This window comes from Seriola dumerili, unplaced genomic scaffold (genome assembly GCF_002260705.1).
Source record: "Seriola dumerili isolate Sdu_G_001 unplaced genomic scaffold, Sdu_1.0 BDQW01000290.1, whole genome shotgun sequence".
Taxonomy (NCBI): domain Eukaryota; kingdom Metazoa; phylum Chordata; class Actinopteri; order Carangiformes; family Carangidae; genus Seriola; species Seriola dumerili.
Genome location: NW_019174545.1, coordinates 550,492 through 568,216, shown reverse-complemented (window position 1 = coordinate 568,216; position 17,725 = coordinate 550,492). Strand labels below are relative to the sequence as shown.

The 17,725-nt window shown below is 40.9% G+C and overlaps 1 protein-coding gene across 4 annotated transcripts; it reads right to left on the bottom strand.

Moving 5' to 3' along the window:
* Nucleotides 1–1,833: 1,833 nt before the first annotated feature.
* LOC111230888 (ubiquitin-associated protein 2-like) lies at nt 1,834–16,725 on the bottom strand. 4 transcript variants are annotated; one of them, XM_022757774.1, is made up of 30 exons: nt 16,692–16,725; nt 15,133–15,270; nt 14,862–14,939; nt 14,603–14,713; nt 14,270–14,429; nt 13,974–14,051; nt 13,003–13,066; nt 12,645–12,733; nt 12,290–12,342; nt 12,079–12,143; nt 11,660–11,891; nt 11,285–11,543; nt 10,994–11,125; nt 10,402–10,538; nt 9,631–9,878; nt 9,080–9,320; nt 8,873–8,912; nt 8,479–8,605; nt 8,170–8,227; nt 7,684–7,909; nt 7,335–7,426; nt 6,882–6,932; nt 6,576–6,654; nt 6,146–6,346; nt 5,585–5,755; nt 4,657–4,761; nt 4,532–4,564; nt 4,120–4,193; nt 3,644–3,835; nt 1,834–2,716 (listed from the first exon to the last, which is right to left on the bottom strand). In XM_022757774.1, the coding sequence occupies exons 2-30, from the start codon at nt 15,226–15,228 to the stop codon at nt 2,621–2,623; spliced, it is 3,588 nt and encodes a 1,195-aa protein (XP_022613495.1). In that variant the 5' UTR covers nt 15,229–15,270; nt 16,692–16,725; the 3' UTR covers nt 1,834–2,620. The 4 variants fall into 4 exon arrangements, with proteins under 4 accessions (XP_022613495.1, XP_022613497.1, XP_022613496.1 ...); XM_022757776.1 differs by lacking the exon at nt 4,532–4,564; XM_022757775.1 differs by lacking the exon at nt 16,692–16,725 and having other exon boundaries at nt 15,133–15,297.
* Between the last annotated feature and the right edge of the window lie 1,000 nt (nt 16,726–17,725).

Sequence of the window (17,725 nt, the reverse complement as noted above, 5' to 3'; positions counted from 1 at the left end):
ACTACTGGTAATCTGTTCCTGAACACATTACCTGTGTTCAAACAAGCTACATTATTATACTGTACAACGATCAGAGAAACTTCTCCATTTTGTAGCAAATGAACAGAAACATTGTCCAACTACAAACAATTCATTGTTGTTTTTAACACTTTATATTACAGGAGTTTTTATTGTACAACATTAACAGAACCATCTTTCTCCCTTTATGTACCTTCAAACATCCTGCAGATAAATCAGATATTACACCATGAACATGCGCAATATCTTTGTATAATTGGGAATGTACATGATGTACTCACAACTCTGAATAGGGATGAACTATATATTCTATCACAATAACCAAAGACCAACTATTCAACAACTAAATTCAAAGGAAGTGATGCCCCCAGACATTACTTTAACCCCCCCCAACACACACACACACACACACACACACACACACACACACTCCCTTGCATTACTTCTTTCAAAATGGCAAATGGGGCTGCGACAATCCAAAACATGGGGTGACATCATGGTTTAACTTCAAAAACATACCATTGTCTTTCCACTTCTATTCACCCTTGTTCTGCATGAATGCATATTTGTCCCATCTTAATGAATGGGATGGTCACTGTAGGAATTAATTCCTGTACAAATGCATCTCATTAAAACCATTTAACTTTTTTTCTCCTTCTGTATTTAAACTGGAAACCTGTGCTGTGCAGTCATTGTGCAATGTTATTTATTAAATAAAAATGGTTTGATCTTCCTTTTTTGTTTTAGGTTTTTATTAATAGCATTATAGAATATATATTTTTTGGGAAAGGAATGTATCCTATGATGGATTCAGTGTAATCAGAGAGCCACCTGTGTCTCACTCAAGCTGGGCCACCATATGGCCAACTGGCTTAAATGACTTTTACAGGGAACACAGTTATAGCATCCAGATTACAAAAGAAACGTTAATTTCAGTTACAGGGAACTAATCTTATTTAGAAAATAAGATGTTTGCTCAATTTCTTGCAACTTCATGGTACCTCACACAAGAATTTGAAATAACTTTTCCCATGGATTCTCAGGGAAGAACTCATTCAGTTGAGGTGTGAAGATACAAATTAAATAGCCGAATTACCATCCTTTTGCTTGCATTGATCATGTCCACACTCAAAAGGTCATGACAACCCAACAATTAGAATAGTGTCAGAACAAAACTGTGGCTACTAGAATCGAACACAGACAGCACATCTACTTTCAGACATAAACCAATAGGAATGGGGCAATCAATGCAACTCTCTCAATATACAACCACTTGGAACCTCAGTTATTTTATGGTCATTATCACAATCAATGAGAGGAAATGCAAGGAAGCGCCTGTCCACTGCAGCCTGTTAACTTTAAGTTTCTGCTAGTGATTACTATCCTGTATAGTAATTATATTGTAATGTATACCAAAATATGTTTGGCCGAGATTACTATGAAGAATTGAAGTGTATCACCTGTCATGCCTCCATCTGAAAAATGTACAACTAGGGTGTATTGTAAATGCTTCCCATATCAGTTTGCAAGAACATAGTTTCCAATGTAACCATACACACACAAAGCAGGATATAATATTGTTTACATATTTCATGTTGCCAGGGTTGTTTGTTTCAAACTAGTCTGAAAGGATGAGTGAATTTGAAAATAGCAGTCACCTTTCATATAATGGACAGACTTTGCTATGTGTCTGTAAGATTAATTGCCATTTCTGACACTCCACAATTAAATCAGAAAACTTAAGTTTGAACTTCCATGAAGCCCAAGAAAAATATGTGCACACACAAATACAAAAAGACTCAGACAACTCAAGCATTCCAACTGCTCAGAACTTTTATTTCGCGGGAAATGAGGGTTAAAATTAAATTAAAATATAAAATTTAGATGGACAGGTCCGTCTTTAAAGGGGAGGTGTTGACACAAGGAGAGTAGGCAGCCCTCCAGAAGAACGGAGAGTGAGAGGCAGGAGGGGAAAGACAGGAAGCTACAAAATGAAGTTTGGGGGATGAGCCGGTCATTCAGGATGTATAAAAAAAAAGAAAAAGAAAAAAAAAAAGAAAAAAAGAGGAGACAGATGCAGTTAGTTATTATAAACCCCACCCCCATCTGAAATGTCCTCATATGCAATCAGTGCTATAGCTCTCTCCTTTTCCTTTTTCTGGTTTCTTCCAGGAAGTTTTTGATCAATTATCTTCTTCACTCGCTCTCTCACCATCAACTCATTCTGTCTTAATGTAACATCTTTTCCTGCAGTTTTGAAAAAAGTAAACAAAAAGTCCTTCAAAAATAAAATGCAGCAACCACATTTCATGTTCTACTATTACATATACAGTATATATATATAAATACATACATAAATATCTTACATGTACAACCAATTTTGAAAAGGGGGGGAAGAGAGAACCCAAAAGACTTATGAGGACTTGTGGAGGTGGGGGGAGCAGGGCAAAGAGGCCCAAGGTTGCTCATTGTGAGGGTAGTGTGTCTTTCGGTTTGCTTTTTTTGTTTTAGCTTTACACACTCACACACACACGCACCCGCACACACACGCGCACACATACACACACAGCCTTTTGGGGGAGGAGGGAGTGGGAAGCATTCCTCAGTTGGCCCAGTAGGGAGAGCTGCCGTAGCTGGACTTGCTGCCTTGGGTTTTCTGCTGCATGCTGCTGGACTGACTGCGCTGTCCAGGACCACCCTGCGGAGAACAAGAAGTCAATTTTGTTAATCATGTTTAAGATCAAGTAACTACTCGATCTTAAAACAACTTTATTTCATTTCGAATTTCTATGAAGTTTAATTGCCATTTCCAACTACGGAACGTTTCCAGGAACCTTACGGGTGACTAATCTTCTCTACCACATCGGACGCAGGAACCTACAGAGCCAGTTTTGGTCCCTGGGGTGTGGTTCCTGCTCCTGACAATTATCTCTCAAGTTAGTACTTTGATGGCCAAGGAATAATACAACCTTCATTCGGATGCAAGCAACGACTGCAAGGAGTGTTGTCAGCACAGAAATGATTGAATAGAGCCAAAATTTCTTTTAATTTTATGAAATTTCAACTTATACACTGGCCACTCTAAAAAATAAAATTGGAACACAGCAGAGAAGCAAAATTCTACATGATTTTACCATTTGTTGCAATTACCAAATAAGGTTGTATATTAAAACAAACAAAAAAAAAGTAAATTAAAAAGATCACCTGACATTTTGTGTACAAATAACTTAACAACACAGTTTTTAATCTATTATAGGTCTACTGCAAAATCATCAGATTTCTTGAGAAGGGGTTGAAATGCAAAAACAAATGCACCACAGGGACTTTTAGTTTCTGAGTTGTTGTTAGTTCTTGGGGCCAAATGTCTCTGGGACAATTTGGTCAAAAGATATATATTGTTATATATAGTTACTTAATTCTTCAGGCATGCAGATTGGTGCACAATAATAGCGTCATTTGCTCGGTCATCAAATTCAGCCAACCATAACACCTGGGATGCGTGTTTAATAAAATGGGCAACATCACAAATAACGAACCAAATTTACAAAAAACACGTTGAATGACGCAAACCCATTTTGTGGGCCCAAGGGTAGGATGTGATGTGTGAATAGAGACTTCAGTTTACCTGTCCATCCTGTGTGAGGTGATGGTGCAGCAGCTGGGAGTGGGGTTGTTGGTGCGGTGGCAGGATGTGCAGGAAGGGAGCAGGGGCATAGCCAGGGGCACCCCCAGGGTTCAGGGGCCCCGTTCCCCCGAGTGCTGAAGGTAGGCTGAAGGGAGGCGGTGTCCCTGTGTGGAAGCCCTGCTTGTCAAATGACTGTGGAGAACCAAGAGAAGACAATAGATTAAATCTAGTACATGGATATACAGTAGATTTATAAATAAATCACATGCAAATCATGCACATTTCAAAATCTCTTGCCTATGCAAACATGTTGGGTTACTCAAGGGGATGTGCTGTTGATGTGTACACCATTTTAATTAAGAAAATTAATTGCAGGAAAGGCCACTCAAGTGTGATTTTAAATCTATCGTCTTGCAAGCAGAAACATGAAGCATTGACTGAAACACAGACATGACAGAACAAGGCAAGTCTCTCACCTGTGTTTTGCTGTAGATTGAACCTCCCATGTCAGGTACTCCTCCACTGGTACCTGATCCTGACAGTCCTGGTGCTGAGAGGGGAATGGAGAGAGGGAGGAGATAAAGAAAAAGATTGGAATTTTAAAGGAAAGGGAGGAAAGCAAAAAAGGGAGAAAAGAAAATGATAAAGAAGAGGGGAAAATCAAGGGGTTAATGGGGAAGAAGAACAATTGTGTCACTTCACTGCTGATGAGTGAATATTAAGCACTGGGTGATCATTTCCGCTGTTAGTAGGAGGGGGGGCCGGCCAATAGGAAGAAGCATATTTAGTGAGGAGGCGCAAAGGCATGTTTCTCACTTATTTTCACTTTTTGGCATGTATCCATTTATGTGCACATCAAAGTGCAGTCACACACGTGCATATACACACCTTTCTCCAGAACACTCTTGACTGTAGAATCATCTGCAATTGTGAGTACATCCGTTTTTCCCCAAAGGAAAACGCCCACTGACTTTCTGTGTGTTAGATTGTGCGCACATGTGTTGTGTGTGTACCTTTCCCTGGGCCGCTGCCCGCTGACTTGGCCTGTGACTGGGCAGAGCCTCCGTACCCTCCCTTACTGTACTCCCCAGCGTGGGCTTGAGACAGGTCATCAAAGGCTGAAGGAGGTGGAGGAGGGAGTACAGAAGAAGAAAGGAGGCAGAGCGAGCAGTGGAGAGGGAGGGGGTAGGAAGAGAAAGATGAGGAACGGATGAGGTGAAGAAAAGAAAAGGAAGTGGAAAGAGGATGGGAAGAGAGGAGGGCATGGGAGAGAGAGGCAGTAAGGTAAACCTGACTAAAATGGCAGCTGTGTCTATGTTGAGCCATGTCCAACTTCAGCAGGGGGTTCGAGCTATGCATGCAGCACAAGCAAAAAAAACACAGGCCCAACTCCACACGCACATGCAGCATTTCGTGTATATGTATTAAGGGTTCGAAGTTGTTTCTCTTTTGCCTCCCTCTAAACTCATCAAAACTAATTTCTACCAAGGTCTCTGTACGCACACCCCGTCTGTCTGTAGTTGTACATGAGACACCAAAAACTGTTTGACAGTAATAGTGTTGTAAGACAAGACAGTAACTTGACTACCAGCAAAATACATTTGACAGAATTAACTGGCTAGATAACCCACTATATCTAGTCTGTCAAAGTTGATCAAGTTACCTTTTCAACTACTTTTCATGCCAAGTTGTGACAGATTGTGGTACTGTGATAGTTTGTTTTGCAGAAATTAAAATAAACCTGTGTTGTCTCAGTTCAAATAGACACAGGCTCAAGGCATTTAAATCAATTCAAATGTCGACCTAAAACTGCTAGATTTAACCTTCACATGAAAATTCTTTACAATCACTTGACTCTGGAAAAAATGTGGTGTTAGTCATCTAAAAACAAAAATTCAAAGCAGTGACAGACACAGCCCTCTTGTTTAATACTCGTCTTACCTGTGCCATATGCATGCTGTCCGTAACTGGGCTGATGCTGTTGGTGATACTGATTGGAGGGGTTGGCCAGGCCCATTGTAGGTTGTTTAGCCGAAGCAGGAGGCACAAAGACGGTGGGGCCATACTGGAAGGCTGAAGGAACCCCAGGCACACCAGCATAGTATGGCAGACCTGGAAGTTGATCAGTTATAGAGTCAACTGCAAAGAACACAAATTGCTATGCAAATGTTTAAAAATATTTCTAAGCAATGATGGTGAGAAGTGCTTTTTTTGTTAACAGGAAGTGTTACAATAATATCCATTTTCTCATTGGTTTAATTTAAAATAATAGTTTTCTAAATAAAGCTTGGGCTTTATTGACAGAAACTATTCTCTTTTTAGCTTCAAGTGCTCTGACAAATTTCACCTCCTTATCAACATTTTAGTAACATAAAAAATAACAACAGGCAAAGGTGATCAATAAAGCTGGAATTTGCATGAGGTGTCAAGTGCATTGATGAGTTAATGAGAAATGAATTTAGACAACATCCTCATCATTAACATAATTTTGTTTTTCCTTACCAGTGTAACCGTAGCCAGGGGGCAGAGGGGGGTTTAGGAAGGCCTGGTTCTGTGTCTGCTGACCCTGGCTCTGTCCTGTGCCCTGGCCCTGTGTCCCTGCCTGTGGTGCCTGCTGGGGCTGTGACTGGACTCCAGCTGTAGACAGGCTGGTTGGTGGAGCTGGAGACGAAGAGTCATTCCTACCAAACTTTGTTGCCTCACCTGGACAGACAACAATGGTAGAAAAGATTGAAGTTGAAAAAATACATTGCCAGTTAGCTAAAATGAGTTGATAAAGAAGCCACTGAATTAAGGAGACCGCTATGCATGAAAAGTGGTGTGAACAGACACTTATTTTGTTGTAAAAAGATCAGTCAGTTGACAGTCTATCTTGAAACACAATGTAAGATCAGTAGACATAATGTCCAGTTGAATACAAAATTTAATTTACCAGAATATGGATTGTTGGCCAGGCCATCTCTTCCAGGCATAGCAGCTGTAGTACCAGGGAATGTTACACCATAATAGTCCTGGATAAAAAAAAAACAACTAATAATTAAAATGACAAGAACAGTGCTCTACATTTGTTGATACTGCCATGTAATTGACAAGTGGATAAAAATTATGAGTCGTTACTTTACTAAAAGGTAGCAGAAATATAATATACAGGAAAACATGAGAGCCAATTGCCAATAAAAATATACTAGAACCAAAAGTAATATCCAGCAGGGTACATGACAGAACATGACAGACTCACCATAGGAAGGCGAGACTGCAGCATTTGCAAGTCCTCGTATCCATAGATCTGCTGTTGAGATAAAAATAATCGAGGGAATAACAGATGATTATTTAGTACGATGTTGGAGTCACTATTAAACCTCAATTTTAGTTTTATTCTCTACCAATTTTAGGTTCTACTCAGCTTTAATCAGTGTCTCAGTGCGTTTCTTAGATATCATGTTTGATCAGAACCTACTAAAACACAGTCATCATCAACACTGAAAAGCTCTATAGAGTAAGGATTTAGCACTGGAAAATGGAGGCTTGATGGAGGTTACTAAACAACTCTGTGCAGGTTAGTCACTTGAGGCAGAGACCAACAACCATCCGTTTTTAGTGATACAATCCTTCATTCCCTTAAAATAAATAAATAAATAAATAAATAAAATAAAATAAAAAAATAAAAAAATAATTAGGAAAGTGTAGTTACCGGGTAAGCAGGGAGCAAGCCACCAGGGCCCATGATGTACTGGTTTGCCAGGAGAGGCGGCACTCCTTGGGCCAAGTTGGGAGGAGCTTTACCTGGGAAGGAGAAGAACGTGACTTAAGTAAGTGAGAATAACTCAGTTTTTGATTGGTGATGGGTTATATTGTAATGTATATTTGGATAGATTAGTGCAGTCTTAGTTATGTGTCAAAATAGCCTGTACATGTTTACTGTGAATTAACAAAAGGAAGAATTATATTTGAAGACGATATGCAGTTCAATTTAAAAGAACCTTTTGTACATTTGTTCCTGTGTCACAGTGATGTTATATATGTTTGGACTATGAACCTACCAGAGGTGGTGGTGAGAAGGGGTGCTGTGCGGCTGCCTGAAATTGAGAGTGAGGTGTTTGTGCCGTTAGGAGTTAGTCCTGGTGCTCCAGATGGGTGAAGACCATTGGTGGTTGAGCTGCTGACAGCCAGGGGGGCTGAAGGACTGGGATTAACAACTTGGCTGGACGATGATGATGAAAAGGCATGTAGGTTGCCACTGCTGCTACTGCTGTCCTCATTACTTATCTGGTGACACAGGACAAGAGAGGGTGAGTTATAGGAGAACTAGCAACTGTTTTTTTGTAGATCAAAGTATGGATGTCTTTATAAGAAAAAAAAATTTCTTCAAAGCCTCAGAGCTTTGTGGAAAAGAAAATCCAGCATTCAAATGACCCAGTTGAAAAACAACTGTCTCCCAATTTTCAGCAAATATTCTGTCTTATTAAAACAACAGAAGGATGTTACAAGAACTTTTTTTATCTACATGTGTGTACAAACGCACTTACCGTCAGGGAGGAACTTGTGGCGAGGGCCGATCCAGATGAGTGAGTACTGTTCACATGACTAGAAACAGAGGAAATAATGAGTGATTGAGTGATTCTTTCACCCTGCTTAAATCTGATGAAGCCTCAAAAGCACATCACCCTGGAAGCGTGGACATGAGGATGGGAGATTCAGTGAAAGATATTTCCACATTACAATATTAAGATATGTGCTTGTAACCATCATTATCTCCAGACACAAAAAAAAGGCTCGTGACAAAAAGAATCAGTGTGCAATATAAAATATCACAGTGTATCTGAACCATCCCTTACCTGCTGAGTGAGGGAATGGGTGTTGAGTGGGAAGGTGTGACTGCGGGGGAAGGGATGTGGTGACCTGGGCCACTGTCACTCGTCATAACAGGAGACTCCGTCTTCACTGTCCTAGATGATGACGTAGCTGGTTTAAAAAGAAAAATTAGATTAATTTGGGTGTATATTTTCAATTTGATGTCACAAACTGTGGTGGGAGGAATACAAAGATGAAACTTAATAAATGTAAACAAACAAACACAGAGTAGGTCCTGGTGTTCATCAAACCAACTTTCACTGAGAGCACTCTTTCCACTTCCTACAAGATGCATTTAACAATCAATATTCACTATATTAGATTTAATTGGCCACTCCAGTGCAGTTCTCTACAACTGACAATACTGAGAGTACTTACTGTCCTGTGTGCTCTGTGTCTTCATCCCACTGTAGCCATTCTATGAGAAGAAGAAATGTTCAAAGTCTTAGTTTTGTCATTCAGCTTTTTGTGAGGTATTTTGGTGACACCAAATCTTTGAGAAATAACTGAAGAAAGCAGTTGTCTACATCTTTCTTTTGTTATTTAGGACCCTTATACAAACAGAGAGAAAAGATTTATCCTCACTGTGAGAGGTCCACCAGCAGCGGATGTGACATCTTTGCTCTGAGAGAAGCCAAGATGCGGTGGCAGAGACCTTGGGCCACTGCTCTCCACACGGTTGGCTATGGTAGGGGCTGCAGAAGAGGGTGGAGCGGCTGCACTGGGAAGACCCATGGAGGGAGAGGGCGTGGCACTGGGCAAGCCCAAAGATGGTGAGGGGAAGCTGGGATCTGACACAGCTGAGGGTAAGCTGCTCATGTGGTCACTATTCAGAAGAACATGGGAAAGGTAGATGGGGAAAAGACACATAAATACACATATGACACATGCAGTTTCTAACAGTAACTCAGCTAAAATGACTACACTCTTTAAACCCTTTAAGGCAATTGACAAATTTTGTCCCTATGTCAGCAGTCTTTGCTCTGCTTTTTACAATGGCCCAATCTTAAATGGCTGCCAAGATCTCATGCTGAAGACAAAAACAACAGATGCACAAAATTATAAATGACAGATTCCTCAGATAAACTGACAAACCTGACACTCAAACATCAACTTAAAACAACTTTCATACACACCTCACAGATCCTGGCTTAGAGAACAGGCTGCTCTGTGGCTGCTGTGTGGGAACAGCAGTAGGGGCAGACATGGGTGCTGGAGCTACTGAAGCTGGAGCCTGAGCAGGGGCTTGTTCCCTGGTCAGCTCCATCTGTGCCATGTCTACTGTTGAACTACCAGCCTCAGACCCAAAGTCAAGAGCTCCAAACTGAACATTCAGGCCAGATATATCTGCTGAGCCCGGCATCTCCACTGCTGACGATGGGATCTGAAGTAGACAAAGAGGCAAATATATTTATTCAATTTGATCATTTTGAATTTGTTTGTGTAAAATGCTTAAATTATGGAAACCAAGCTCTTAAAATGTGTGCAGGTAAGTCAAAAAAGAACACAGATAACAATGGCTAATAGCCACGTTCGGTCAAAACAGTCCTGTCAACTTCTACTTGTGGCATAGTATAAACTGCCACGACTTAAGTGACAAGCAGGTTCTGGTAGCAAACATGTACGGGATGAAAAAATGAAAAAGGTGTATTTGCACCCTCTGTCTTTGTTGACAATCTATTATCCCTGGTTATGAAAGGTGAAGTCATGGGAGTGGAGTTTACATCTTGTGGAAACTACTTTTTCAGTCTGTGTCCTACTACATTACCAGTACTGGCTTGTCTTGTCAAACATCTAACAGCAGAGAACTTATTATTCATTATTGTCTTGTGTCATTTTGCTCTTTTGATTTCCAGGAAGGTTATGATATTTTTTTTGTCTGAAAGGGTTCAGACATAAGACCTTACCTTTGAGGGAGGCGGTACTCTGCGTCTCTGTGTCTTTAGCTGCCGCTGAGGTGGTTCTGTGATTGGAGGCTCCATGCCTGGCAGCTTCACCCCTGGAGAAGCTCCATCTCTTACAGGAGGGACGGAGGACTCATGACCTAAAGGAGATTAGGGTGGCAGGTCCATTCAAAACACAGAACTATTTGTCAGCGCGAGACATAATAAAGATCACGATACTGCCATGATTTTGCATCACAGATACTGTTGGAGTGGTCTCACTACTCATTTCTTTAACAGAGATAGCACTACCTTCTATACAGTAACTATGTTGTGTGCTGAAAATTGAAAATAACATCCATTTGTGGTTACAGTTCACAAACAAAGCAGTGGGATATTACTATCCATTTGTTCTCATATCTGTTGTTCTGGTTCTTTAACAGCTCAGTGGGTCATGTACCACCATTGTCTGGTGCTGATATTCTTATCCAACTAATCCAGTAATTTTCAATATTATGAGAAGAATTAGATAAATTGCAGCAGTTATGTTATGTGGTATGCTGTGCAGACTTTCACAGCTTTAATGGCATAATATGATACTGTTCTGCAGTCCTACCTGGTGGTGTTGGGACCTGTGGTGCATGCGACAGGCCCAGAGACTCTGTGGTGGAAAGGATGGTAGACTGTTGTTGCCTCTGAGCCAACTGGCTGAGCACTGCTGATGGCTCTGGCTGAAGCTTCATCTCCACTGAAGAGAATGGAGATAAATGTAAATATTCACTTAAGTATTGTTCAACAACACATGGTACCTCTTGCGTTACTGTTGTCGACCACAGTTACTTAAAATTTAATTGTCATGTCTTACATTTGTGTATAGGATTTCTTATTTACTTTGAGATAAACTTACAATGTTGGGCAGTAATAGGGCCATTCTCCACTCGCTGAGCCTTGATGTCTACAGAGGGAGAGGAGGCAGGAGCAGGACTTTGCATTGGAGGTGGCCCTGCATCTTTGGAAACACTACTGCTGCTGGTGGCAGTGGATAACGTCTGACTGGCTCTTTGACCAAGCCGAGGCCCGTTGAGCTGTTCTGATGTCCTGATGTCAGAGGCAGGTGTCGGCTTAGGTGCATTCAGAGAGCCAAAACCAGAACCCAGGACTGAAGACTGAGAGGATGAGAAGAAAAACACGAACTGTGTGAACAGTGTGTATGAGCATGACATATGTAAGTGTTTGTTGTTGCTTGCAAAATATTTGTGTGTGTATGCATCGCTGTCTGTACCAGTGCAGCATGCGCGTAGGTGGTACTAGCAGAGGCGGCATGGGCATAACTGTTGGCTGTGGCGTGTGCGTAGCTGTGTGTTGCAGTGCGTCCATTGTGGTGGGAATTGGTAAACACCAGGCTTTGGCCCAAATCCTCTGCTGAGGGGCCATCAACTATCACCCCCAAGTCAGAGTCCATGGAACCCCCTACAGCCACTCCAGCCTTAGGCAGTAGGCTAGCCAGGTCCACACTGAGGAGAAGCAGGAGACAAGAGAACAGGAGGAGTGGGAGAGTAAAGAGTGGGAGAAATGACAGGTTTGAGGAGGAGAATCAACAAAGAGGAGATAACTACACATTAAATAAAATGTCACTCTACAAAATAAACCCTGTTTTCTGTAGTGTTCTGAATTGACTGTACTTCAGGCAGGAGGGCTTACTTGTGTCCAGGTGTGACGTGGTTTGCTGGAGCAGAAGAGGCAGTGAATACTTTGGTCTCAGACAACTGTAAGAACAGGACAGGAAGTACAAATACAGCCATCCGTTAGATTAATTAATTAACACTAGACATCAGGCAGGCCAGATTTAGAGCAATGCAAGTAAAAAGCTTTGTGCTAATCCTTTTCAGATCATAAAAAAGTACTGCCATACATCCTCATTCCAGTCCTCTGAATTCCAGTCTTCCAGATTGCCTCCCCATGTTCCTAAAAAAACAAAAAAAATGAAAAACGAAACAGTTCACAAACACACTAATGATATGCTCTCAGCAAGCAGTGATAGAAAATATACCTCATAACTGCTTTAATATGACATTAAAATTACAACCCCTTGAATCCATTGTGTAGATTCATTTGTTTATTTCTGCTTTAATTCTGCTTATATTTGGGAGTAAGTAGTAGTAGTAATCTAAAATTGGAATGCTGATACTTTTAAGATTTAAGCCATTGTACAGCAAAGCAGGAAACGACATCAAAACGTAATGTCTTCTGTTCCGTTATTTTCTTACCAGTTCCCTCAGCAGGCTCGTTGCCGTCCCCTTCCCATGTCTCCTGGCGAGCTCCAGAGTTAGCTGTGTAGTCAGCTGGATTGAAGGTGCTGAAAGATGTAGACAGTGGAAAGAGGAGAAACCAGGAAAGGTGGAGACGTGGAGGGAAGATGAGCAATCAAAGGAAACTAAAGAGGACTAACTAATTAAACATGAAACAGGAAAAAGTGTTCATTTTTTTTTTTTTTTTTTTTTAAAAACAGGAGGAGATTCAGAAACATAATTCTTTTCCACACATTTGTTTTTAAGATATGTGCTTGTAATCACCATCACCACCTCCTCAATCTAATTCAGACTTACACTAAACACACATTCTTACCCCATTCCCTGGGAGGAGAACCGGTTGCCAGCAGCTGCTCTTCCTCTACCGCGAGCCCCTGCCCCTGAGGACACAAACAAAACAACCAGATGACCTCTGGCTGACTGGTCTTTTCAGCCTCAACTCCTCATTAAACATTTTTTAACTAAGGTATCAAACTCCCACACACCATCAGCAATACGTTTACTGAGAAAGCAACATTTCAGACATTGACCCTTGTCATTCATTAGAAAATAATCTAATAGTTTTTGTTTAAAACTATACCTGCATACATGTGTCCAAGTTTCTTTTCTATTATGTCTTTACACCTGATTTTTTTCCTATGATGTGGAATTGCTTTAGAACTGTACTCAATGAGTAAACAAGTAATTAGTGCACAGTCATAGCTGTTAACAAAACCTTCTTCCTACCTTCTCCAATCTTGTTATGTATCGACGACCCCCCCCCCCCCCACACACACACTCTCACACTCAAGCAGCTGCAGGGACTAAGCACATTCCGCACATGTTCACTGCGGCAATACTCTAAATGCCTGCAGACACAAATAGATATGTTTCCAGCTACATCACCAAAACATGCACAATAACATCTGAGCCAATTCCCAATCTGAAGATCATAAATAACAAAAACAAACAATATTAGAATTTGCCTAAATATATGGACATGTTTGTGTAAATGGTGGACTGTAAGGTGACCTTAAGTAGATATCCAAAAATGTAAGACGTCTGTTAGGCTATATATATATAAACCCAAATCTTGCCTGTTTGGTTGGTCAAGCAGACAAACTTTGTGTTTATTTTCAAAATGCCCACTTAGTTTTCTATCCTGCAGTCTTTGAAATCTCTTTAGATTACAAGAGCTTTTTGGAAATGTTCTGTTACTGTTAAAGCTACAACTTTTTTGGAGTTATTGCTAACAAGATGGCAACGTATCTCATAGAACTTAAAGATGTCATTTTCTGTATTGCTCACCTCTGCCCCGTCCCCTGCGTCCACGGTCGCCCCCTCTCTCTCCAGGAGCCACCTCAAATCCATTCTCCTCTAACCGACCTAGAATCCAACAAGAATCATAGAGACATGGGAATTAAGACATTAAAAACGTACATACTATTAATACTGACCTGGCAAAAAGACCTGAGCTTTTTCAAATTAAACTATCAATGTCAAGGATACAGCAAACACAGAACAGACTGGCAAGAAACATATATCCACAGAATCCAGGCTCTTCATCCCTTAGACAAAACTAACATCTTTTGTCCCTTTCTTACCTTCACGCCCTCGGCTGATGCCTCTGCCCCTCCTGTTGGAGCCCCCACGTCCACGACTGGCCTCCCTCTCTCCTCCTTTTTTCTCCCTGCTCTCCTTTATCTCTGAGGGTCCTCCCTCTTTCCCAAGGTTCCGCTTCTTCCCCACAGTCTCCCAGGAGTTCTGACAGACATTGACAACAAAATGACTCAGTAAAACACACCTATATTGGGGTTTAAATTTGGCATGGTTCATGGTGTTTTAGTCCCTGCGAAAACCCAGGACTTGCTATATGTGTATACAAGCACACTGTGTATAAATGAATATGGTTTGTGCATTTGTATATAGACTCTTACTGTGTCAGAGTTGCTCTCCAGCAGAAAATTGATGGCTCTGTTTACATCTTCGTTGCAATCATGGAGGGCTACCATGCACTCATCTTGAGTCTTCCCAGTTACTTCAATCAGCTGTGAGCATGCAAAGCAGAAAAATACAGCATTAAGTTAGATCAACACATGACACAATAATGGTTCCAATGTCCAAGCCTTCAAGGACAATAAGATGGTGATCCAGAAAATGAATTTGTCTAAATGTGTGTTTGCACAAACAGATTACCTGTTTGACCTTGTCTTCAAAGTCAGCATCATTTTTGTCGTAGATCATTTGGGCTAAACGAATCTGTTCTGCTGTGGCCTGGCAAACAAACAGTTCCATAAGAAACAATACAACATGGTAGCTAAGTTAATTTTCAGTGAAAGACGGTGAAGGTAAACTATGTAGAATGTTGCGATCTAAAATTCTTTTAAAGTGTGAAATTAAATGTTACATTCATTATACATTTTACTTTCAATATCAGTATGATAACTCTACAATGGTGAAAACCCACCTGTATCTGTTTCTGTGGCTGTGTATTTTGTGTGGTGGTGGGCAGCGTTCTGTCCCGAGTTCCCCGGGCTTGATTGCTGACCACTGAAGTCATCATATACAGTATATACAAAACAATGTATGTACAAAATAGAAAAATCTGGAGGAAAGAGAAGGGGGACAGAGGCAATATCAAATAACAGCCACCTGTGAGATGGTTACATTGCATCACAGTCCAATGCCAGTACAGTATACTGAATATAAGCAGACCGTGGCTCACTGTTGTCAACTATACCATGTAAGACTATAACCCCATCTGTTGCCCCCCACCTTCCTGGTTAAATTTAGCCAGCCAAGAGGGGACTGTCTGGGTGTCAATTTACAACCCTCCCTCAGTCTCCCACACAAAAACACCGCGAATATCCACCAGCATCTGTTATAGGTAGTATGAATTTGAATTTTTTTTTTCACCCATCAACGACACCGGGATAGCGTCAGCCAGTTGAAATTTGATTTCAAGTAATATGTGACCACAAAAAGAGCTTTTATGCGATGCTTAATAACGTGTAGGGAAATCGAAAGCAAACACCTGCACTGGTTATATTACACACAATAACTGGTTGTTATTAAATTATACTACCAACTGACAATTTATCAGCATGATAACAAAACAAACGCAATCCACCGGCTGTGATCATTACTATTGTCTGGCAATGGTATGTTAGCCGGGAGCAAGACACTTAATATCGATTGCATCATGTAGCTACTGTTTTCAGTGTTTTTCCGTCTCCTGAATTATACTGTAAATGGTGACTGAATAGTAATCTTATTTTGGTGAACGTTATAAGGAGCTCAAACGGAAACACGAGCCGTGTTGGCTAACGTTCACATTAGCGTTAGGTCAACTAGCTCACGTTAGCTTTAGCCTGGCTAATCGCTCGTCTTTGTTCTGTGTGCTATTCCTACCGTTAAAAAGCAGTTATTCTACTGACCAGATATTTGCAATGTAGCCGCACAAATAGTTTACCTGGTCGCCACCGTGACCACTGTCGGTAAAGCCCCACCAAGACAAGAACGGAAAATAAACAAATGCGACGTGTGGAGATGTACCTTTTTGTGTAAACTAAAAGAAAAGCTAACGTTAGTCATTTAACCCGAGTGGCAGATTTAGCTACCATTAGCAGCATGCTAACTTAACTGAAAGGAAAATGAGAACACGCTGTTAACATTTCCAACGGTCGGCGTCCAATATTTTAGTACTGTGACTACGATGTGAGTGTGTGGGTACAAAAAATGTCGAAAAACGCGTGGCCCCTCAATGCTACGACAGATATCAGCGACATGCTAACTGACCCGGCATGTGAACGGCCCGTTCGCATACAATGCAGCGCTAGAGTCCGGATACAACGCTGGTTAGCTAGCAAGTTAGTTAGTTAGCTAATCACCGAACAGGACGAACGGTGTCTCTGAATCGACCGATCGGTTTCCTTAAAGTTATTTAAAAATCATACGATAAGACGACTGGGTGGTTCATAACGGCTTTAAACAATATTAGCTCCACATTTTTGTTCTTTCTTTTACCTGCTAACACGCTTCGCTCAGCCAGCAGCAGCAGATGCTGTCACGTGACCCACCGCGCCGTTGTTCAACGTTGTAAGGCTGACACCGCCAACCAAAACCCACGAACTGGTCAGGTGGTTCAACGCCGTGCTTCGACGTCCACGTTCACGTCCTGGAACGCGCGTCGCTGGTAGGTTTCCAGCTGGTTTCAAACCCGAAATAATGCTAAAGCCCAGTCTTTTCTAAGAGATTATGTGGCGACTTTACCATTTTCAGCTGAAGTGAACACATATTTATTTCCTGAAATGAGATCGGGCAGACATTTGATTGATTATTCTCGAAGTGTGGCCTATCCTGAGTTGTTTTTTTTTAGCCAAAACAGGTTATGTGAGTTTCTTTGACGGTGGCGTATTATTACTAGCAGAACTGATCCTCTAAAAGCCACACTCAAGAGTATAAGAAGCTTTCTATTTTAATAGTTTTCACTCTTAACTATGCTCTCTTTGGAGTATATACATTTTCATAATAAAATATGGCAATTTGAATAGGCAAATAGAAAGGGGGGAAACGTGCACACTCCCACTCAAAATAATCATCAGTTAACGCCTGAAATAAATATTTCACAACACTGAACACATTATCTGATCATCAAGAAAATTTAAGTCAATCTTAAATCCTTACAACTGTGTTTCAAAAACCAAATTGTGCCAATGACTTTGCTGAAAACGGAAAATACATCAATTGTCTCTTTGCTTAAGTATCACAATCTTTTATCAAAGGACAAAAAAAGCACCAGAAAACAGTTTGGCACCTGCCAAGTAAACAGCTCGTTTAGTTTTGCATCTTTGTCTTTGTTAGTCAAGCATTTTCAAACAGAAGACCAAGCCTACTTAGACTGGGCTGGTCTTTGTCTGGGCAGGCAGAGTCTTGTGATGGTTCGGAAAAAGAACAAATTAAAACACAAACCAGGTAACATGAAATCCTTGATTAAGTCTAATACCAAAGTCATGTCTGAAAATAATCATGTGATTATTTCCATTTGGTTTTTAATGGCA

Bases quoted from the DNA above. Each gene is read 5' to 3' on its own strand.
- LOC111230888 (XM_022757774.1), bottom strand. From the start codon at position 15,228: ATGATGACTTCAGTGGTCAGCAATCAAGCCCGGGGAACTCGGGACAGA. The intron at 8,606-8,872 runs GTAAGTACTCTC...TTTTTAAACCAG, and splicing joins GACACAGAGCACACAGGACA to CTACGTCATCATCTAGGACA. The intron at 4,565-4,656 runs GTACACACACAA...TCACAATTGCAG, and splicing joins GGGCAGCGGCCCAGGGAAAG to ATGATTCTACAGTCAAGAGT.